Here is a 25,456-nt window from a genome sequence, read left to right as displayed (position 1 = left end):
TCCATTTCATCCTTTTGAAAGCTTCCAGAAGTAAGCGAAAGCTCTCCTCTGTGATATGAAGAAATACTTCCAGATGAAATGTTGCTTGCGAAGCGATTTTCAGTGTCAGAGTGTGAAGCAGTTTCACAGTGAGACGCATTTAAAGTGCTGAATTATAGATCAGGACTGTCAGCGCACTGCGGTCAAAGACAAGGTCATGTGACAAGGGATGACTCGTTTCCATGGCAACACTGGCAGGACACTGCACTCATCCTCAGGTCGAACTACACCGGCCCATCACACACACACTCACACACACACACACACACACACACACACACACACACACACACACACACACACACACACACACACACACACACACACACACACACACACACACACACACACACACACACACACACACACTCTCTCTGCTGCTGCTTTAATTATTTATGCTTCACTTTCTGTCTGACATTTTGGCCTGAACTTTAGAACACGCGCAGGTCATATTTCATAATCCACATAAGTCATGGATTATATTTAACCAAAGAAAATTAATTTTATGTTAAGAAATACAAAAATATGTTGAATTGTGGCAATTTTCATGACAATTAAGCTCAAATTCTCACAAAAAACAAAAACAAAAAACCTCTTTCTCATTACTGTAATACGGTTATGAAAATCACCCTGTCCAAATTTACAATTATTATTATTATTAGTAGTAGTAGTATTAATTAAACATAGCTAACATTTAAATTCAGGTTTTTTTTTTTTTGTATTACAGAAATTAAAATGATGAGCTGAACAGTCATGAAAATAATGCAAAAAAATAAAAAATCTTGCATTACTTTCATGACAATTAAGCAAACAATAATGTTATTAACTTTTTTCCATACAGGATTTATTTTTATGCTAAACCTGCTACTAAAAACTCAAATCATCTTCATTAATCTGCTGTTAATCAGTCTACTGATCTGCTGTGTTTTATTAATAAATTATGATGATCAGTTTTAAATGAAAAGGCAGCAGCACTGGTAATCTGATGTAACCACGTCTAATGATCCTGTGAGAACAAGACCTAAAGAAACACCTTCTGTCCTCCTTCAGCAGTTTCTATATTTAGTGTGGAGTGAGTCTGAGCTGATGTGTGTTTGAGATATGAACTCTGTTCACACACTGAAAGTGAAGCAGGACTGACTCTGGATCAGTTTACAGAAACTATGTAACATATTCTCAGTTTATAATCTTGTGTTTTTACTTTGTGGTTAAAAAAAAGAAGCACATTTTCAAACCTGTTGATGATTATCTCTGATTTTTCTCATCAGTCTCATCTTCACTCATGTTTTCTTCTTCCCGCGGGATTATGGCGGGACCCAACGCAAATCTCGCGGGAGTGGGCGGTTGCACTTTACCTGCGCGAGTAAATAAAGCACGGGTCCCGCCATAATCCCAATCCCGGTTTTTGTTCATTAGTGTGATATCCGACCGGAAACGAACAATGAAATTAATTTTTCTACAGTTAGATTGTGTTTTATTAACGTCTACACCAACCCCAACCCTAAACCTACCCATTACAGTAATTAAATAATTAGTAATTAAAAAAATAGTAATGAACAGTGTGACAAAAATTACGCTGTATTGATGTGCGCATGCCCAGTAGCGCCATACGTATCCCTTCTAGCCTTAACCCTGATAGATGGATAGATAGATAGATAGCAAATGCGACTTTTATCTTACAATTCGGTCTTTGTGTCTCACAATTCTGAGTTTACTTTTACTTTCAGAATTGCGAGTTTAGCCTGTATTTCGCATTTCTGACAATTCTGAAAAAAGTCACAATTGCGAAAAAAAAAAGTCATAATTTTTGAGTTTCTGAGTTGGAGGGGGGGCGACAGAAAACATTTAGATGCAATGAATACAGCAAAAACTAGATGCAGCGTCTGTTTGACAGAAAATATATTTTAAATTTTTTTTTTTTCAATTTATTTTGAATTGACAATAAATCTAAGTTACATCTACAAACTACAATAGCATTGAATAATTACGATAAAACTAGGCCTATGTAAGGATTCAGTTTGCACCTACATAAATTTAATAAAAACAAAAAGTAAAACAAAACGATGCAGCTTCTGTATTGACCATTTTGTAGATGTAGAAAAGGTAGGCTATACCTCAGTCTTGCTCCGACCTTAAGTGACTTGAAGTACACTTGAGTGACCCATGAATACTGAAATAATTACAAACTTGCTAGGTTGATTGAATGAATGCACCAAAAGTTGGAAACAAGCTTCCATAGTTTCCCACATAAAGCTTGTAATCAAACTTGTGAGCGGCGTACAATTATCACTCTAGAAATAAACTGGGTAGGCCTAAAAATACTTCTGGTTCATTTGTCCAATGGAAACGGTCAAGTCAGGGGCATTTGCATTGTGGGATACAATATTAATCACAGTATGAATGCTGTAGAAATACAAGTAATATTGACAATTCCAAACACATAATTCATTTCAGCCCAGAAATAATGAAACATGGAACACGTAACGTTCTACGTAACGCTGTTTTATTTGGCACAGAGGTTCATTACAACCGACTGAAGGAAGAAAACAAAAGATTTCAGCTGAGAAACTCACGACGACTGGCAGCGAACAAAAACAATTCCGATCTGACGCGTCGCGAGTTTCATCAGCTGAACGTCGGTAACAGCAGAGTAAAGCTACAGGAGCGTTTGGTGCTGAGAAAAGAACAATCCTGAAGGTTAAAGCATCACTTCTCTCATTGGTACAAGCATTTCAAATCAGCATCTACTCGACTAGACAATCTCTCCTAAATAATAGACACGTTGAGCAATCAGTCACATATGAACATTTCATCAATCTGGAATATAAAAGAGTCCATTAGATCCCAAAGCAGCAAATTTCAGAGTCTGAGGTGTTTTCTTTAACAATAACGCTATAAAAATCACCTGGAGTGACTGTAAATTCTTATAAACATGAGGAATTTTTTTGCAATCAACAATCTACTCGTTTCAAACTTCTAACATTTTAATTCTATAGAAAGAGAGAAGAAATAAAATGAAAAAGGATTAAACGCCAAATAAACAGAATCAAAAGAACAGCATCAATACCTATAAGAATAACATTAAAGAACAATCGTACATCTATTTTGGCAATATTTCCCAAATCAAGCAGAAAAAGAACTTTTCATCCGTGGGAAAATAAATCAAAGTTCTACAAGAGAACAGACGCGTCTCCACTTGTTTTGTCTAAAAATTTGGCCTCAGTTTCTAATCTTGTTGTTTCATTTTAGTTTTTACATTTTGGTTTTGTTTGTGTTTCAACAAGAATCAGAGTCTGAAAGGTTTAAAGACTTTTACGTGAATCCTAGAACGTGTTATTTTGGTAACTATTTAAACAGTGAAGAGTGTGTTAAACCGGTTAGTTAAGCACACAGACACACACATGAACACCATCGGACCGGCTCCAGGGTCCTTCATGTGCTTTAGAAGAAGAAATACGAGGTATTTGGTCTCATCAACACTAACCGCTATTTGGCAAGTTCAGCTTCAACATCACAAACAAAGAAGCAGATCTTATTTTCGGGTTTAACATATGAAAATATATCCCATATCTGCTAGTTATTATTATTAGTTATATTTCTAGAATAGAATCTGTGTTTTTGAGGTAATCATCATCATCATCATGTTATGAGCTCGAGCTAATGAGTGCGTTTAGCTTTGGTTAATGGTCAGCTGGTCAGTTTTCTGGTTTAATCACCTTCGCGACTGACAGTAAACCAGGAAGGCAACCCATACGGCAAGAAATATACTTTTTCTGGCCAAAATATATTTTAAATATATGCTAAATATATGTTGCAAACTTTCACATTCCAAAAGTATTTCAGGGAAAGAAAACACTATGATGCAAACGTGGATGGAATAGCTTGTTATTGTACCTGTACAAAATGTATAAATGCTTTAAATTAATATATTTCCACAAATATACAAAAAATGGCCAAAAATATATAGACGGAAAATGTATTTATGTAAATATGATATTTTTTGGCCATTTCTTTGTATATTTTTGACATATATTTAAAAATATATTTTAAAATCTATATTTTTTTGCCGTATGGAAAACAACTTTATAAATTACCGGAGAGGACACATCAGCGTGTTTGTGGAACGCCGTGAAGAAAGGAAAGAGAAGCATAAGTTCTTTGGACGTCCCTCAACTTTCACAGAAGCTTCTTCTCATCACAAAATCTGTGAAAGAGTCTCGTAAAACGTCAAAAGTCACAGCAGAGCTCAAACTCGTCGCCACCGGAGGCTCTGACGGATCCGAGAGGACCCGTTTGAAGACGCGTGTGGTTGAGGTAGAGTGTTTTTCCCAGCAGCAGGACAGGCAGACGGTCAGACGTAGGCACGGCTCTTTGGACGGAGAGAGTTTTGGTGGAGTGGGAGGGGCTTAGGGAAGAGGGCGGGGCTTCAGCTGCACACAGGCTAATGCGGTGAATTATTAATGTCCAATCACACGACACACATCCATCTAATACTATAACAGACTAACTCTTCATCTGTTCAGTCACATAGAACATGTGTTTTTGGTTTAACAGGATAAAGTTCAGTTTGTTATTCGTTAGTAACATTAACCGAGTTTGAAAACTCTAATCTCAAATATTTTATCAAATGAGTGTTTAAAACAAGAGCTCTGTTCCAAACCTAGTGAGTCGCCTACATAGACAGCACTGAAGGCATCGTTAGCTGTCTTATAAGACACCTACTGACCTCATTCTAAGACATCCTTTACATTCATGCATTTGGCAGATGCTTGTATCTAATGAATTCAAGCTATACATTCCCTGGGAACCGAACCCATGGCCTACTGCAATCCTAGAATGCACTGGGAAAAAAGTTGAGGGAATTCTGACCGTTTTACCCAGTATATGTGTGTGTATTTATGCTAAATGTGAAACTCCTAAACAGTCCTGTGTGATGTTGCATGATGGTTAGGATGTTGTCTATGTAGGTCACTCGGGTTTGGAACAGATGCAGCGTGTCGTTTTGAATGTTGAACGTGTGTGTGTGTGTGTGTGTGTGAGAGTTGAGTTCAGTGTAAGGCTTTGGTGAGAGAGAAGCGGTCGCTGTACAGCTGAAGGGGGGGTGTTTGGGGTTGAGGTGCCTCATCCGGTGCCGGTATCAGTGCCAGGGCTTGTGTCCGGTGGATGGACAGGTGGAGGTTCGATCATCACCTGACACTGAGGAACCGCCGCCGGACGCTCCGCCGCTGCAGCAGCCTGAGGAACACCAGGACAATTCGTTACAAATTATATATGATTATTAATTTATGACACATGAGTGTGTGTTTTATTCTCAAATGCTGAATGTATTATATTATTCTAAAATGCATAATGCTAAAAGTATTTATTTATTCTAAAGTCTATTATTCTATAATGTTAAAAGCATTTTTATTTATTTTAAAATGCTTTTATTTCACAATGCTTAAAGTATTTTTTTAATTTATTCTAAAATGCTTCTTTCTTTAATGCAAAAGTATTATTTCTTCATTGTAAAATGCAATTATTCTATAATGCAAAATGTATTCTAAAATTATTTTTTTCTTTAATGCTAAAAGTATTGTTTTATTTTAAAATGCATCTATTCTATAATGCAAAAAAGCATTCTTATATGCATTTATTTTATAATGTTAAAAGTATTTATTTTAAAGTGCCGTTAATATATAATACTAAAAGTATTTGTTAAATTCATTCTAAAATGCTTCTTTCTTTAATTCAAAAGTATTATTTCTTCATTGTAAAATGCAGTTATTCAATAATGCAAAATTGAATTCTGAAAAAAAAAAATTCTATAATGCTGAAAGTATAATTCTTTTTTCATTAATGCTAAAAGTATTGTTTTATTTTGAAACGGATTTATTCTATAACGCAAAGAAATGTATTCTTAAATGTATTTATAGTATAATGCTAAAAGTATTTGTTAAATTTATTCTAAAATGCTTTTTTCTTTAATGTTATTTCTTCATTCTAAAATGCAATCATTCTACAACGCAAAAATGTATTCTAAAATGTATTTATTCTATAATGTTAAAATATATTTCATTTATTCTAAAATGTCTTTTCTTTAATGCAAATATTTTTCTCTATTCTAAAATGCTATTATTCTATAATGCAATAACATATTCTAAAATCTATTAACGCTAAAAGTTTTTGTTTTTTTAATTAAAGTTTTTTTTATTCTATAATGCAAAAAAATATTAATTAAAAAATGCATTTGTTCTATATTGCTAAAATAGTTTACTTATTCAAAAATGCTTTTATTCTGTAATGCTTGATTTTTTTTTATTTATTCTAAATTGCCTTTATTCTATAATGCTAAAATAATTAATTTTTTTTCAAATAGTGTGTGTAGTCACTTTAATTAGCTTTATATATAAAAACAGCAGAAGTCCATCACGGTGTTCTCTGTGTGAATCTCCATGTGTCTGTAGGTCTGTACTGATGTCGGTGATGTTCACCTGTGTTGTGAGCTCGATAGCGTCGGCCGCTTGGATGCTGGCTTCTTTAGCTGCGGCGTCTCTCTGAGAAACACTCGGTCCTGCTGACAGACTCCAGTCACCCTGAGAACCCTTCTGACAGAAGAAGCTACACACACACACACACACACACAGAGAGTCAGAGCGCTGTGTCTGATAAAAGCAGTATGAGTGACGGTGAGAACGACAGACGCACCTGTGACGATAGCCGAACATCAGGAAGAGAGCGCAGAATATGATGCAGGCCATGCCAATGTGGATCCCGACCACCAGAGCCGTCATGGAGCCCTCGCTGTCCTGACGACAGTCACACACACTCTCACCCGCTGCTCACACACACACACACACACAGTCGGGTCAGGATTATTATAGTGAACTAAAACTGCAGTGTATTCTGTTATAGAACACGTCTTTGCAATTGTGGAAAATGTAGTAGATCACCCAATAAATACAGGAACTTCACAAGAGCATACAGAAAAAGCAGAATGTGTAGTTTGTGTGAAGCAGCTGATAATAAAGATCTGAGTAAAGGATGTGTACTGGATGTGATTGTGTTCACTGATGGTCTCTGTCTCCATCTAGTGTATGTGACATCACACTGCAGACGACTGATGCTTTCAGTGTTAAATATGAACAGGGATTGATTGAATTGAACTTTTTTAGTTCTAGCCAAAAATACTAGCCAACAATATTAGAAATAAACCAGATTTTCAAAGTCACATCTTTGATTTAAACAGATCTATTCTGAAATCTGTTTGTGAATCATTGAATCCCTTTCAGTTAAATTATTGTTTGTGGACATGATTTGCAGATGATGATTATGAAGCCTCACCTGCTGCCTCTTTCCCGCTCTTTTCAGTCTCAGCCAATGAGACGAGCCGTTTGTTGCCGATGCTGTCGCCGTTTCCGTTGAAGGCCGTGAGCTGAATCTCATACACCGCTGATGATTCTACAGGAGAAACACACACTGACCATCAGACTAACACACGTGTGAGAGTGTGTGTGTACTGACCCTGGTTAGAGATGGTGTGTGTGTGTGTGTGTGTGTGTATTGACCCAGGTTAGAGATGGTGTGTGTGTGACTGTGTTTGTATGTTTGTGTACTGACCCAGGTTAGAGATGGTGTGTGTGTGTGAGTGTGTGTGTGTACTAACCCAGGTTAGAGATGGTGTGTGTGTGTGTGTACTGACCCTGGTTAGAGATGGTGTGTGTGTGTGTGTGTGTGTGTATTGACCCAGGTTAGAGATGGTGTGTGTGTGTGTGTGTGTGTACTAACCCAGGTTAGAGATGGTGTGTGTGTGTGTACTGACCCTGGTTAGAGATGGTGTGTGTGTGTGTGTGTGTGTGTGTATTGACCCAGGTTAGAGATGTGTGTGTGTGTGTGTGTACTGACCCTGGTTAGAGATGGTGTGTGTGTGAGTGTGTGTATGTACTGACCCAGGTTAGAGATGGTGTGTGTGTGTGTGTGTGTGTACTAACCCAGGTTAGAGATGGTGTGTGTGTGTGTACTGACCCTGGTTAGAGATGGTGTGTGTGTGTGTGTGTGTGTGTGTATTGACCCAGGTTAGAGATGTGTGTGTGTGTGTGTGTACTGACCCTGGTTAGAGATGGTGTGTGTGTGTGAGTGTGTGTATGTACTGACCCAGGTTAGAGATGGAGTGTGTGTGTGTGTGTGTGTACTAACCCAGGTTAGAGATGGTGTGTGTGTGTGTGTGTACTGACCCTGGTTAGAGATGGTGTGTGTATGTGTGTGTGTGTGTACTGACTCTGGTTAGAGATGGTGTGTGTGTGTGTGTACTGACCCTGGTTAGAGATGGTGTGTGTGTGTGTGTACTGACCCAGGTTAGAGATGGTGTGTGTGTGTGTGTGTATGTGTGTACTGACTCTGGTTAGAGATGGTGTGTATGTGTATGTGTGTGTGTACTGACTCTGGTTAGAGATGGTGTGTGTGTGTGTATGTGTGTGTACTGACTCTGGTTAGAGATGGTGTGTGTGTGTGTGTGTGTGTGTGTACTGACCCAGGTTAGAGATGGTGTGTGTGTGTGTGTGTGTGTACCCAGGTTAGAGATGTGTGTGTGTGTGTGTGTGTGTGTGTGTGTGTGTACTGACTCTGGTTAGAGATGGTGTGTGTGTGTGTGTGTGTACTGGCTCTGGTTAGAGATGGTGTGTGTATGTGTATGTGTGTGTGTACTGACTCTGGTTAGAGATGTGTGTGTGTGTGTGTGTGTGTACTGACCCAGGTTAGAGATGGTGTGTGTGTGTGTGTACTGACCCAGGTTAGAGATGGTGTGTGTGTGTGTGTGTGTGTGTGTACTGACTCTGGTTAGAGATGGTGTGTGTGTGTGTGTGTGTACTGACTCTAGTTAGAGATGGTGTGTGTGTGTGTGTGTGTACTGACTCTGGTTAGAGATGGTGTGTGTGTGTGTGTACTGACCCTGGTTAGAGATGGTGTGTGTGTGTGTGTACTGACCCAGGTTAGAGATGGTGTGTGTGTGTGTGTGTGTGTGTGTGTGTGTGTGTACTGACTCTGGTTAGAGATGGTGTGTGTGTGTGTGTGTGTGTGTGTGTACTGACTCTGGTTAGAGATGGTGTGTGTGTATGTGTGTGTGTGTGTGTGTGTGTGTGTGTGTGTGTTCTGACCCTGGTTAGAGATGGTGTGTGTGTATGTGTGTGTACTGACCCAGGTTAGAGATGGTGTGTGTGTGTGTGTGTGTACTGACTCTGGTTAGAGATGGTGTGTGTGTGTGTGTGTGTGTGTGTGTACTGACCCTGGTTAGAGATGGTGTGTGTGTGTGTGTACTGACCCAGGTTAGAGATGGTGTGTGTGTGTGTGTGTGTGTGTGTGTACTGACCCAGGTTAGAGATGGTGTGTGTGTGTGTGTACTGACCCAGGTTAGAGATGGTGTGTGTGTGTGTGTGTGTGTGTGTGTGTGTGTACTGACTCTGGTTAGAGATGGTGTGTGTGTGTGTGTGTGTGTGTGTTCTGACCCTGGTTAGAGATGGTGTGTGTGTATGTGTGTGTGTGTGTGTGTGTGTACTGACCCAGGTTAGAGATGGTGTGTGTGTGTGTGTGTGTGTGTACTGACTCTGGTTAGAGATGGTGTGTGTGTGTGTGTGTGTGTGTGTGTACTGACCCTGGTTAGAGATGGTGTGTGTGTGTGTGTGTGTGTGTGTGTGTGTGTGTACTGACCCAGGTTAGAGATGGTGTGTGTGTGTGTGTGTGTGTGTGTGTGTGTACTGACTCTGGTTAGAGATGGTGTGTGTGTGTGTGTGTGTACTGACCCTGGTTAGAGATGGTGTGTGTGTGTGTCTGTGTGTGTTCTGACCCTGGTTAGAGATGGTGTGTGTGTGTGTGTGTGTGTGTACAGGTTAGAGATGGTGTGTGTGTGTGTGTGTGTGTGTGTGTACTGACCCTGGTTAGAGATGGTGTGTGTGTGTGTGTGTGTGTACTGACCCTGGTTAGAGATGGTGTGTGTGTGTGTGTGTGTGTGTGTACTGACCCAGGTTAGAGATGGTGTGTGTGTGTGTGTGTGTGTGTACTGACTCTGGTTAGAGATGGTGTGTGTGTGTGTGTGTGTGTGTGTGTACTGACCCTGGTTAGAGATGGTGTGTGTGTGTGTGTGTACTGACCCAGGTTAGAGATGGTGTGTGTGTTGATGTGAGCGGGGAATCGCTCCTCGTGTCTGAACTCTTGCTGTGGCAGCTTGCGATGAGAGAGTTTGTATCCCTCCACTCGACCGGCTTTAGCAGGAAGCTCCCAGAACACCTGCATCGCTGTGCTGTTCAGAACCTTCGTGAAGAAGCTGGGCATCGTGGGAACTGACAGACAGACAGAGACAGATGGGTGAGATTAGTGACTAGTACATGTGTAGAATGATCATTACATTACCATTGTGTTTTGGACAACATTTAATATATATATATTTAATATATATACAGTTAATATATATATTTCATGAGTTTTATCAGTCATGTAAGCATGTATTCTCTTACCAGCTCCAAGTGTGGTGGCGATGACGCTGTTGGACTGCTGACTGGCTCCCAGCGGTGAATACGCTTTCACATATATGGAGAAGGTGGTGGAGGCCTCCAGGTTTGTGAAGTCATGCTGAAACGTGTCTTTGCTCACGGCTTCCTGAAGCTCACTGCTGTCTGGCTCTGAAAGCACACAAACATCATTCAGTCAGTCTGGAGTCTGATTCTGAGTCGGAGTCGGAGTCTGATTGTGATTCTGATTCTGATTCTGATTCTGAGTCTGAGTCTGATTCTGAGTCTGATTCTGAGTCTAATTCTGATTCAATTCTGATTCAGAGTCCGATTCTGAATTGGATTCAGAGTCTGATTCCGAGTCTGATTTTGATTCTGATTCCGATTCGATTCCGATTCTGAGTCTAATTCTGATTCAGAGTCCGATTCTCATTCTGATTCTGATTCTGATTCCGATTTTGATTTTGATTCTGATTCCGATTCAGAGTCTAATTCTGATTCCAAGTCTGATTCAGAGTCTGATTCCCGAGTCTGATTTTGATTCTGAGTCTGATTTTGATTCCGAGTCTGATTATGAGTCTGTCTCACCGCCCAGTTTGCGGATGTGCAGCACGTATCCGATGATTGCGTCCATCACATGCCGTTCCGGCTGCATCCAGCGCACCCGCAGGGAAGTGGTGGAGAGCGGCGTGACCGTCAGATCCTGAGGGGCTTCTGGGAGATCGGCAGACGGCGGGACAGCGAGACGAGCACTGGCCTGGTTGGTTCCTGCGCTGTTCTCCGCAATGCACTGATAGATGGCCTCATCTTCAGCCGTGATGCGCGTCACTGCCAGCGTGCTGCAGATCAACACACATCATCATTCACACCAATCTCATCTTACTAAGACATATTATAGGAGATATAGAGCGACCACTGATATTTAGATCATTTTATGTCAGTATCTGCCGTACTGTTAAAAAGATCTCATTGATTTACATCACAAGCAGCAGAATTTCAGCATATAAATATCAGCATCTGCAGCAAATTCATATTCTTACTCAATTGAGTCTCTGAATAAAACTGAGCTGTTATTCCTCCATATTCTCACTGTATTAATCTATATGAGCCTGATGGAGGAAATGTGATACTCAACATAAAACACATATGCAAACTTTGTCTTTATATTTTGTTTAAATATTCAATAAACTGTTCCAATTCAAAAAGTCAGATTATTATTAGATTATTATTTTATTTGTCAGGTTTCAGGCTGGCTCTGACCTGTTGTTGTTGGTGAGTTTGACATTGTCTCCAGGCGTGAGGATCTTGCCGTTCTTCAGCCAGATGAGGTGTGGATCAGGAACACCTTGAGCCTGACAGGTGAAGACGGCACTGCTGCCCGCAGGCTTCGACACGGACTGAGGCCACTGCAGGAACTCTGGAGGAGCTGAACAAAACACAGAGAAACAGAGAGAGAGAGAGAGTGTTCATAACATCCAAACTGAGACCAGCTATTAACCATAATTCACATACTAGATCTACACAGATCAAACATGTTTTCAGCAAAATTTGTGTCCTAAGAGGTCCATTTAATTGTTTTTTTACAAAATGTATTTTTATGGTTGTCAAAGTTAATTTGTATATTAATGTGTATTTGCAAGATAATATAGTTTTTTTCCCCAAATTTTCTGAATTTCATAATATTTCATTATTCTTTCTAAAGACTTCTTCTCATAATTTGTTTAATTTTTTCTAAAATAAGCAAATGTTTAATTGTATAAACTTTATGTAGCCTATTTACATCATGCAATATTATGTAACTGTCCTGTAAATACGTGAATACATGAACATCTTAGAACAGTATTAAACAGTATTAAAATTTGTTTTAGTATAAACACTTATATATATATATATATATACACACACATACACACACAAATATGTAGCTGCAATTGTGAAACAAATCATTTATATCTTAGAATGACTAATATGCATCATTCTGTGTCTAATGACTGTAAATGTGTAATTGATCATAGTCATAGCTCATTTTATCTCATCCTGCTCATAGACTAAAATCATTCCCACTCTGTTCAATATTTCATTTGTTGATGTATTTGGTAAGCATTTGTGTGATGAGCAGGACAAACATCAGAGGTTTTATTTCTATAAACAGTGAATTTATGCTGCTGCTTCTGTGTTTTTGTTCTAAAATCACCACATCCAGCTCTCTCTGGTCCATCAATCCAGACCACACCCCCACATACACCCCCAGCAGGCCTGCTGGATTGAGGTCAGGGGTCAGAGGTCAGAGGTGATCCATCACTCAGACACAATTATTCCTCCCCCTCTGCCTCATGTTCTTCTATTATCCATCCGTTCGTCCGTCTCACTCAAACACAACACGATCCCTGCAACACACTACAATACTGTAAAATACTGTAGTAAAGAAACATCAAATACTCCACAGCGCGGTAAAACACTAAAATATTCAACAGCACTGTAAAATACTCCAGTAAAACAACATAAAATACTTCACAGCGTGGTAAAACACTAAAATATTAAATAGCGCTGTAAAATACTCCAGTAAAACAACATAACATACTCCACAGTGCCGTAAAACACTGAAATATTCAACAGCACTCTAAAATACTGTAGTAAAACAACATGAAATACACCATAGCGCTGTAAAACACTATAAAATCTTTAAGAGCGCTGTAAAATACTCTAGTAAAACAAATGAAAATACTCCACAGTGCTGTAAAACACTAAAATATTCAACAATACTCTACAATACTGTAAAATATTCAACAGCACTATAAAATACTGTAGCAAAACACCATATTATATTTTACTGTGCTGTAAAACACTGAAATGCTCTCCAGTTGTATTGTAAACGTTACACATGTGCTTTAGTGTCATGTGATCTCGAGTGTTTGTGGCTTTACTTCATTCAGTTCCTGTGGGGTATGCGTGCACTTCTTGTCTTTTATCTTTATTAAATATGCCATGTCAGAAGATGATTTTAATAAAACACATGCACACCCATCTATCTGCCTGTCTGTGTCTCTCCATCTGGCCATCGTGTGTGTGTGCGTGTGTGTGTATCACAGCTGCTGCTCAAACCAGACGAGCTCACCAGACCATCTACAAGCCCCTCCCATATGCTAATGAGGCTAGAGGTGACCTGGGGTATTGGGGGGGGGGATGTCAGAGGTCAGAGGTCACAGTCAAAGCCCTTTGTTCATGTCTCACTGCTCTTATAGAGGATAGAGTCTGTGTGTGGAAATGAAACCGGGTCTCTTGTTAGCTATTGTTCAGTCTCCTGTGTAACAGGAAGTGCATCAGTCATTAACATCCTCACATGCTGACAGTAATTAAAGTTGGAAATAAGCAGCTTTTCTAATGAGTGCTTCAGTTACACTAAACCGAACAGAACTCCAGATCTGATTTGTGTGTGTTTATTGTACCTTGCACCACCAGTCTTCCCAGTGCGGTTCTCCTCATCCTGGTTCCGGGCCGGTTGGCGGAGCAGACGTACACACCTGAGTGCTGCAGAGACACGTCTGAGATGATGAGGTTACCTGTGCCCAACACCTGGATGCCCTCCACGCCGATGGAGCGACCGTCTGACAAACACAAACACACAGTGTCCAGAAGTCGAAAGTAGTAATAACTAAAATATATTACAATTAATGTAAGTTTTAGGCGTGTGGATGTTTTAAGAGCTGAATGTTCTTCAGTGTTTCTGCTGTTTTTAATCAATACTTTTGCATAATTTTTCCAGTCATTTTTACTCACAATTTCTACATGAAATATCTTTGAGCCTGGCAAAATGGTATTTTCAGATTTGATTAATTTCCATGAGTTTTCCAGGTCTAGAAATCACACTTTTTAAGTGAGTCTTTCTCATATTATCCAGGTTTTCCAAGACTATGAGAAACTGTTTCTTCAAAGACCAAAAACAGTTGCATCGCTATAGTTGTACACACTTATGTAGTTATCGTTATAATTATTGCTCTTTATAGTTCTGTTATAGTTGCATTACAGTTATCGTTATAGTTGTGTTATAGTTATGGTTATAGTCATTGTTATCTTTATAGTTATTATTATACAGTAGTTATTACGTTCATTATAGTTACAATCATTATAGTTATTGTTATGTTCATTATAGATGCAATCATTATAGTTATTGTTATAGTTGTATTATAGTTATTATTATAATTATTATCTTAATAGTTATTGTTGTTATTATAGTAATAATTATAGTAATATAATAGTAATAATGTAATATATACACAGTAATATATTTTAGTATAGTAACTGTTAGCTATTATTGCTATTATTATTGTTATGGTAATATTGATATAGTTATTATATACATAGTAATATATTATAGTATAGTAATTGTTAGCTATTATTGCTATAATTACCGTTATAGTAATATAGTTAGTATTGTTATCATTATAGTAATTATCATTATTGATATAGTTATTGTTAACATTTCAATAATTATCATTATAATAATTATCGTTGTTGTTAGTAATTAGCGTTATTGACAGTTATCAATATAGTTATCGTTATTGTTATAGTAATTATTATTGCTATTGCTATAGTTCTTATTGTTATCATTATATTATTGTTATCGTTATAAATAGTTATCATCATAGTTCTTCAAAGACATTAGGCAGTTGTTGAGTGGGTGAATTGAAATGTGATATCTTGAGTTTGTGTTATTTTTGTTGTTTTAGTTGATTTTAGCTCGTTTTGTCATCTTGAGCTGATAATGTGATTTGTTTACCCAGCCTGCTCCAGGACACGATGGGCCGTGGGTTTCCGGTGGCGATGCACTCCAGGATGGCGGTCTGGTGAACGTTCAGAGTGAGATTCTGGGGCCCAGAGAGAATCACCGGCTCCTTATAGAGACGATTAGCTGCGACTGAGACAGAGACAGGTCATTCAGAGATGCTCAGCGGTTCGGATCGGATCATCTGATGAAGGACAAGCTCAGCTCTACCTGTGACAGACAGCTGGGCCTCTTGACTGTAGCGAGTGTTTGCGATGTTTTTAGCGACGCAGCGGTAGCTGCCGCTGTCAGCCTGACGCACTCCTGTGATGTGCAGGATACCGTTGGGCAGAAGAGTGTACCTGAACACACACACACACACACACACACATCACAAAGTCAGATTAAATCAACGTTAACACCAAAATCAGTTACTATAACCATACAATTGTAATAAATTGTGAATAGTGAAGTTCACACCACAACTATAACAACACAGAGGAACGATATCACTGGAATTACATTCGGAGAGATCAACGCTTAGAATAAACATGAACATTATTATCCACTGGTGTAGATGCTGATATAGTTATCGCTATAGTTATTATCATTATAGTTAAAGTTATCATTATCATTCTTATCGTTATAGTTAGAGTTATCATTGTAGGTATAATTGTCAGTGTTATTGTAATAGTTATTGTTAGTTACGGTTATCATTACAGTTATTGTTTTTATAGTCATTATTATAGCTGTAGTAATTGTTAGAGTTATTCTAGTTATCTTTACCATTATAGTTATTGTTATAGTTATATTTATCATTATCATTGTAGTCATTGTAACTGTTTCTATTATGTTTATAGTTACTGTTATAGTTATTATCGTAATAGTTATCATAAGTAATATGATAATCATAAGTATTATCATAAGTAATAGTTATCATAATCATTATAGCTAGTTATTTTTATTGTTATAGTTCTCATTATCATTATTGTTATCACCATAATTATTGTTATGTTTATAGTTATTGTTTTTGCTGTGATTGAGCCATAAATGCAGATAAACTGCAGTTGGTTTCTGGCTAAGAGAAAAAAAATTCATCCATATACACAAAGGCAAATGTCCCACATATTGCAGGTTTTCAGTTCTGTACAACATATTTAATATTCTAGTGTTTGTTTCAGGTTTTATTCGTGCACGTGAGTGTGTGTTTAACCTGTTATCATCAGCGTTGAGAGTCGTTCTGTTTCTTTCCCAGGTGATGTTGGCCTCTGGGATGCTGCTGACGGCGCAGTGAAATCGAGCGACGCCGCCCTCGTCCACGCTCATGGATTCTGGGTGCGTGTGGAACTTGGGAAGTGCTGAGAGAGAAGACAAATGAGTTACAGATGTTCAAATCAATCCAGAAACAGATCCTAAACCCCTCTAAAGCCACCAGCAAACCACATTAGGCTGGTTTAAGCAGGCGTATCAACTCTTAATGTTTCTCCTAAAAAAGACCCAGGATAGTAAATTAAACCTCTAGGAGAAGTTATTAAGATATCTCAGTGCTTTTTCTTTCTGAAGCGTGCTTGCGTCACTCACAGGCCAGCTGCACGTGTGCTTTGCGGCTGATGAGTAGCCCGTATCGGTTCTGTGCCGCGCAGTCGTACTCGCCCGCGTCGCTCTCATCACCGTCACGCCGTTTCTGGAAGTTCCGGATCAGGAGCGTCCCGTTATCCAGCACGGCCGCTCTGGCTCCCAGAGGAACGGGAACGCCGTTCCGCCGCCAGGTGATGGTGATAGGCCCCTCCCCCTCTACCTGACAGTCCAGCATGAGGGGGCGGTCCCTCACCGCGATGACATCACTGGGTTCTTTGATAAAGGCCAACTCTGAAGCTCCGCCCAAACCTGAAGGACCAGAGCAGCAGAGCGTGATGATGAGGAATAAAACACAGAGAGACGTGCGTCTGATTAATCTGAGAGCTTACAAATGATTCATGATGATGAGGAGGAGGAGGAGGAGGATGATGAAGATGGTGGTGGTGATGATGATGACGATGCATCGTGAGAGATGATGAAACCTTGATGGAGGAAAACTGTTACTCACATAACATTAGATATAACACAATGCAGCAGAACCGATACAGAACCAAATAAAATACTCAAGCAAAGCTATTTTTAAAAGTTATTTTTAAATTTAGTATTTTTAATTAAATATATTTACTGCAAAAAGTGATGTTTTCCTCAGTATTTTTCTCTTGCTTTCCAGTACAAATATAAACTTTTTAAAATCTAGATACATTTACTGGAGAAGCAAAATGACTGACAAAAGTTGTCTTGTTTTCTGAGAAATTGGAAAATGAAGTGAGTTTGTGATACATAACAAATATCTGTCAAAGAGGTAAGAAAAATGAACCTAATTAAAAGTTAGAATTTTCTAATCCCATTGGCAGATATTTATCCTTATTAAACATAAATGAACTGACCTCAAACACCCCCCCCCCCCCAAAAAAAACAAACAAAAACAAAACAAAAACAAACAAAAAAACACACAAACATAACATTTATGCTAAAGATTTTGGAAAAGGGGTGGAAAATGAAAACAAATCTTGGAAAGTTTCCAAAAACTGCTCTTTTGCAACCCTATTGGCAGATTTTTATTCTTGCTTTAAACATAAAAAACTGATACGCAATAAAACAACAAACAAAATGTTTATCTAGTTGTTACAGTTTTTTACAGTTAAAATTACACTTACTGCTTGTAAGTATAAGAAAGTGTTATGAGAAGTGTATAGAAAGTGTTAAATGATCTGTTATTAGCTGTTGATTTGGAAATGTGGGTTTTCGGTTCTTCTGGGTCTAAGCTAGAGGTGGGCGATATGAGCTAAAATTCATATCACGGTATTTTCCAGTGTCCAGAAGATATCGATATTATATCGCGATATGAGAAAAAAATTGGAATCACATTTTAGTAGACCTTAGTTAAATTACAGGCATAATATGTATTTTAACCTTATATAACTAGAAAAAAAAAACAAAAAAAAAAACATGATTTCAAGATCTAAGGCAAAAATAGAGTGGTCTGACTTTAGATGTGTGAAATTATGCTACATAAGACACCTGCGCAAAAGAAAAACAAAAAATGGACTGAAAGAACATCACTCTATGACAGCAAATGGCGCTTATGGCCTCAATTCAGCGTTCCTTTGGTTACCTGCGCTGTAAATAAAGCTGCTCTGCGCTCCGCTTATGAACACGGAGGTAAGAGAAAAAGAAAATGCCATCTAAAGTTTTCTGAAGAGAGTTCCCTTCAGATACTCATTCATATTAACCCCCTGCCCCCAATTCATTATTTATATTTTTCTTCCTATATTTTGAGCATTGTGAACAGTGATCTTGCGCTGCCTGCTACAGTATTTTCTCTCTTTGTGTCCGAGTCCTGTGTTAACGGCCGTTTACAGACAGTAATATTACCAAACAAATAACATTTTGGGAAATTATTGTAATCCAGTTTGTGTGCAGTTCCAAAAAGCCGATCGTGTGTTTGGAGCAAAAACTATCCGGTTCTGATTTATGTCTGATTAAGCGGGGCATCTCCCTCTCTCTGATGACGCAGTAACGACCGCGGTGAAAACAATCTTTGTCTGTCCATCCAATGAAATCCATGAATATGTAACGGTATCCACGGTATAGCAAAATCCATATCATGGCATAACATAATACCGGTAGTCACGTTAATACCGGTATAGCTCACACCCCTAGTCTAAGCTCAGCTCTTTTGATACTATCGATCATTTATCAAAGTATGTTGGTATTAAGGGAACAGCCTTAAGCTGGTTTTCATCCTATCTTAAGGAAAGATCTTTTTTCTGTAGCCATTGATGATTTTTCCTCTGTCTCTGCTGTATGTACATGTGGGGTACCACAGGGTTCTGTTTTAGGCCCTGTTTTGTTGTCCCTCTATCTTCTTCCTTTAGCCAAGATCTTTTGTAATCATCAAATCTCATACCATTTTCATGCAGATGATATACAGCGTTAGCTTCCATTGAAACTAGATGAGATCTTATCTCTCCAGTATCTGTTTGATTGTGTGAGTCAAGTTCAAATTTGGATGGCAGATAATTTTTTACAGCTAAATGAAGTGTTGTTTTGGGACAGCCTCAACGTGCTGCTATCCCTTCCAAAGCCCTGCATCCTGTAACTAATACTGTAGGCACTTGTGCTCAGAATTTGGGAATTATTTTTACCCCAGCTCTCAAAATTGATAAACAGATTGAGTTGTTAAATAAGCATAGTTTTAGCTTAAGATGACTGCTAAAATAAGATCTTTTTTTTTTTTTTTAAGGATCTGGAAACTGTTATCAATACATTTATTTCAACAAGATTGGACTATTGTAATTCATTGTACTAAGTGATCTTGTTTATCTCACCTCCAGATGGTCCAAAATGCTGCATACAGACTTTTGAAATTTTCTTCTAAAATGAGCATTTTAACATTAGACTTCTATGTGTAGGTTCAGTAATTAGATTTGAATGGAAATTAATAGGTTATTTTCATTGCCATAAAAGTGAAAAAATTAACCATAAACATAGGAGCCTGAGAAAAATGCTAATTTTATAAGAAAATTTCAGACAGCACTTAGAGGCTTTTGCATCTGAACTCTTCATTTCTGAACAGATATTCACATTCATGAAGAAAGTCATGAAGTTTATTTAGTCCTCAAGCACACACTTGCATCCGTGGATGGTGTTTGTCTTGTGCTTGAGTTGCTGATGTGATGGAGGCAGGGCTGGTTGGATTTAGAGCATCTTAAATCACAGTGATTCATCTCCACTGAACTTAAACTTGACTTTGGGCCGTGTGATTGATGGCTCTTTCAGAAGCACTCACACAAACACACACAAAACCCTCCATCAGCCCAAAACAGCCACACAATGCGACCCCACCCCACCCCCCCACAAACACACCCTCCAGATCTGCCCCGGCCCATCATTCCTGCCCCGTCTGAAGAGCCATCTGCCCCTCCTCCGCCCCGTGGCGCAGCGCGAGGGTGACTTTCCCATGCCACCGCATCAGTCAAACGCACTGCACGCCACCCCCTCGCAGCTGCCAAACACACAACAAAACACTCCGGTCACACTTGAACTTGAACGCGCTCGCATGGAAAAACCAGACTCTTGCACCTCTGCACTCGTCTGGCATCTGGACCGGAGTCTGACCTCAGAACATGAGCCGGGTCTCCTCAGACCAGATGAACTTCAGTCTGTCCATCAGACTCTCTCTGACAGGAATTAAACACAAACCTCATCAAATTCTCACACAGGATCCAGAGAGCAGCTTCTGTCTGGAATCATGGGCTTAACAGCCATTCCCAAGAATGTCAACTATAACTATAAAAATAACTAATAACAATAACTATAACAAAAACTATAATGATAACTATATAACAATATTAGTGTCCACACAAATTGGCAATAACTGCAGTATAATGAAAACTATAAGAACAACTACAATCATAAGTAGAACAATAATGATAAATATGACAATAACGATAACTATAATAATAATAATAATGATGATGATGACTATAACTATATTGGTGTCCACTCAAACAGATGGTAACCTAACAATAACTACAATCATAATGAAAACTATAACCATAACTATAACGATGACTATAACTATATTAGCGTCCACACAAACATACGATAACTATACCAAAAAACTATAACGATAACTATAATTATAATGATAACTATAACTATTAGCGTCTGTTCACACAAACTGACGAAAACTATAACAATAACTATAATCATAATGACAACTATAATTATAAATATAAAGATGACTATAACTATATTAGTGTCCAAACAAACAGACGATAACTATAACAATAACTATAATCATAACAATGACTATAAATATAAATAACAACTATAACTACATTAACGTCGACACAAACAGACAATAACTTTAACAATATCTATAATCATAACGATAACAATAAATAACTATATTAGTGTCCAAACAAACAGACGATAACTATACCAAAAACTATAACCATAACAATAACTCTATTAGTGTCCACACAAAATGATTACTATACCAAAAACTATAACAATATCTATAATCACAACTAGAACAATAATAACTAGAACAATATATTAAATACATTATAAACTATATTAGCATGATCACACAAACTGCCGATAACTCTAACGAAAACTATAACATGTACTGGTAACAATAACCATGCTTTCATCCACACAAATAAAAAAATAACTATAACAATAGCTATAATCATAACTATAATTATAAATATAACAATAACTATGACAATATTTATAACAGTAAGTATATTTGCACCTGAACCAACAATAACTATAACAACTACTATATTAGTGTTATGGACAATAACTATAACCATCATCTGTATAGCATCAATATTTATATCAATATCAATATAAACAAGAAATATGAAGATATTTACAACTGTAACTATATTAGCATTATCGCCAATGGACGATAGTAATAACAATAGAGACAACTATTTTAACAATCAAGAATGATAATGTTCTGTTTATTATAATACACTGCAGGTTTGATGTCTGCCGCTTTAAATACTCACACACTTTAAAGTCAGATGGACAGTGATTATACGGTATCCCACAATGCAATGCATTTGACTTTTTAAAACTCATTTGATCAGACTTAAAGTTTAAGGCATTTTAATGCAAACTTCACGAACAAACAACACGAACAGTCTGAGTTGAGAGCTGAATTAAACAGCACTGCTGTGGAACACTATAGAGTGTGCACTATGCAGTAAGTGTACTATGGTTAGGCCCAGAACTGTGCTGGATCAGATTCAGTGATGCTTGCTACATGAACTCAAACTCCAGAGACTTAGTAACTTTGAATGCTTTGGTGTTTGAATGAGACGGACTGGAGCGTCTGAAGCTGCAGCTGTTTTCTCCTCCTCACAATAGCAGCCCATCTTCAGCCGTAAACACTGGATAAACGGGCCACCCCCCCGCAGGGTTCAGAGAGCAGCTCCGCCCCCACCGGCACAACGTGACCTCAGATCCTAAAGGTCATGAGAGAATCCGCCGTTCCTCCTCCCGCTTTCTTCATTGTCTCTGGAGTGGCCGTGAACTTCAGCGGCCAATAAACACGTCAAATACTCCATTAATGCCGTCTCTGTGGCATCTGCTGCTCAGAGGGAACAAATCTGAATGTCAAGTATTCGTCTGTGTGACCATGTGACCCGAGGACAGAACCACACTTATTTATGAGGAAAAGAATACGGCGTCGCAGAATCTATTAGTGAAACATCACAGATCCTCACAGATCACTAGAACACACCATCAACCAAAATACCATGGTTGTTGGACACAGTACCATTTTTATGCTTTTTAAATGTGTGAAATTGATAATACTTGTATTACCAATGTGTAATACTGGTAGTGCCATGCAAATATCATAATATATGAATATGGTATTGATTCAGGTAAGGTCAAATTTATTTGTAAAGCACTTTTCACATTGTTTCACAGCTTCATAGAAAAACATGATGTTAATGTTTATATTATCTTAATATCTTCATGCATTATAATTGCATTTATCAGATTAGAGTTGTTTTCATAAATATCTTCATAATGAAACAGTGATACACAACCATTCAAAAGTTTGGGCTAAGATTTAAAAACAAGAATTAATTAATACTTTTATTCATCTAGGATGCATTAAATTGATCAAAAGTGAGAGTAAAGACATTTATAATGTGACAAAAGATTTCTATTTCAAATAAATGCTGTTCTTTTGAGCTTTCTATTCATCTGTGAATCCTGAAAAATAAAAATGTTTCACAGTTTCCACAAAAATGTTGTGCAGCACAGCTGTTTTCAACATTGATAATAATCAGAAATGTTTCTTGAGCAGCAAATCAGCATATTAGAATGATTTCTGAAGATCATGTGACGCTGAAGACTGGAGTAATGATGCTGAAAATACAGCTGCACATCACAGAAATAAATGACAGTTTAACACATATTCACATAGAAAACGGCTGTTTTAAATTGTAATAATATTTCACAATTTTTACTGTATTTTTGATCAAATTAATGCAGCAGAAGACACTTCTTTCAAAAATATTAAAAATCTAAATTATTCCAAACTTTTATCCAGCAGTGTGAGAATCACGTTTCGATCATGACATGATTCCCAGACTTTTATTTTGTGCGGTTTGAGAGTTTAATCGCTGCTCTATTATTGTCAGGATGAGGATGGAGTGAATGTGTGTGTAGAGTCTGACAGAGTCGTCTGAACTCAGAGTCTGTCCTGATTCTTCATGCTTTCAGACTCTCAGCGGGAGAATCGAGCGTCTAATGAGACTTTCAGTGGCTCGTCTGTCTCAATTAACACTCATTAATGAGAGTGAGACATCAAAACTATGAGTACTGCTGGAGTTTGTGTGACTAATACTCTATAATCTACACATTTTATATTGTGTGTGTGTGTGTGTGAGTGAGTGAGTGTGAGAGAGAGAGAGAGAGAGAGAGTGTATGTGTGTGTGTGCATGCATATGTGTGTGTGTCTCCACTAACAAATTATCATATTCATGACACTGATCTGGTTCCCACAGTGCTGAATAGATTCTGGTGCTAATTAGGAAAATGAATCAGTCGCTGCTCACGTGTGTATGTGTGTGTGTGTGTGTGTCTGTGTTCCAGACACAGACACACACACACACACACACACGCACGCACACACGCAGAGATGGTTTGACCACAGACGGTGTAGATCTTTTGGATTAACCCCGTGACCTTGTGCGGCCTGTGAGTGTGTGTGTGAGTGTGAGTGTGAGTGTGTGTGTGTGTGTGTGTGTGTGTGTGTGTGTGAGAGTGAGTGTGAGTGAGTGTGTGTATGTGAGTGTGTGTATGTGTGTGTGTGTGTGTGTGTGTTTGTGTTCAGCAGCTGCCACGCAGGATTATGGGCCCTTATAATGAGATCTCAATCAAACCCCCACCCAGTCTGACCCCGACCCTAAAGGCCCAGTCATATGAAAATGAGGGTCAGGTCAAAGGTCAGGGTCAATGTCTGCCTCAGGTCTGTCTGTCTCACTCTCATGAACATGAACTTCAGCAGAAGCTCCTGCAGTGACTCTGAATCATCTGAATCATTCAGCCAACAGAGAATCATGCTACATTTAAACACAATATTTGTATTTTATAATTGAAATAAAGAAATTATACAGAAATCAGTGCTGCACCAACTAATCAATGAAAACCAATAAAGAAAAATGATCAGCACTGGAAGTAATTACTGATTTACATCAAAACATTTATGTATCAAATATTTTATATTATTTTATATTATATTATTCATAAGTCTCCCTCTTTCCATTTATACATATGACTCAATATTTTGAAGGAGAACAACAGACAACACATATTCAATATTATGCTTTTAAATCTGATTAATCAAGCAACTAATCAACAGATCATTCATGAAAATCATTGTTACCCGCAGCACTAATATAACTATAAAATTAACAACAAATTATTAATATATCATCGAATCAATATAAATGTCTCTCCTGAGTGAGAATGAAGCAAATGATTCTCCACACAGATCAGATGAACTAATGACTGATAATTGAACTCATTTAAGCCTTAATGAATGACTCTGCTAATAACACAAGACTCATTTGCATATGAGCACCAATAGTCACATTATCAGAGACTGTATCAATGAAATGAACAATGCTATTAGTTCTGATCTATTATACTGATATTTTACCAGAACATCAATAAACCAAAACAAGCAAACAAACAAAGCATCGCTGCTGACAGGTGAAGGTGTTCCGAGGAGAGAAAGCGACTCACCTGAGACTGTGATGAGCAGCAGAAGTGCTGAGAGTCTCTCCATGATTCCTGCTGTTCAGATGATGTTTTATAAACTCATGACGGATCAAATCAAACGCAAATATTCCTCAGTGCTGCTTTATTCCTCCTCCAGATATTCCTCACGTTATTCCTCTCAGAGTCACTGAGCGCGTGTGAGAATCAGCAGCTCTGTTGACGCTCTCAGACTCCAGCTGGGCGGGGCCACGCGTCACCAGCCAATCAGAGAGCAGTTGGAGACAAGAACACGCCCCTTACACAAAGGTACCGGCACAGTACTACAGATCAGATG

At 38.2% G+C, this 25,456-nt stretch overlaps 1 protein-coding gene across 1 annotated transcript; it reads right to left on the bottom strand.

Moving 5' to 3' along the window:
- Window positions 1-2,541: 2,541 nt before the first annotated feature.
- Window positions 2,542-25,189, bottom strand: LOC131521632 (immunoglobulin superfamily DCC subclass member 3). Its single transcript, XM_058746560.1, has 14 exons — window positions 25,147-25,189; window positions 16,861-17,166; window positions 16,493-16,637; window positions 15,511-15,641; window positions 15,295-15,432; window positions 13,964-14,122; window positions 11,778-11,943; window positions 11,106-11,356; window positions 10,524-10,688; window positions 10,161-10,349; window positions 7,363-7,479; window positions 6,727-6,856; window positions 6,513-6,639; window positions 2,542-5,274 (listed from the first exon to the last, which is right to left on the bottom strand). Exons 1-14 carry the CDS (start codon window positions 25,187-25,189, stop codon window positions 5,161-5,163), a joined length of 2,181 nt encoding a protein of 726 aa, XP_058602543.1. The 3' UTR covers window positions 2,542-5,160.
- Window positions 25,190-25,456: the final 267 nt, after the last annotated feature.

The sequence above is a fragment of the Onychostoma macrolepis genome, chromosome 16 (genome assembly GCF_012432095.1).
Source record: "Onychostoma macrolepis isolate SWU-2019 chromosome 16, ASM1243209v1, whole genome shotgun sequence".
NCBI classification, from domain to species: domain Eukaryota; kingdom Metazoa; phylum Chordata; class Actinopteri; order Cypriniformes; family Cyprinidae; genus Onychostoma; species Onychostoma macrolepis.
Note: the sequence above shows the minus strand (reverse complement) of the source record. Positions and strands in the feature narration are given on the sequence as shown.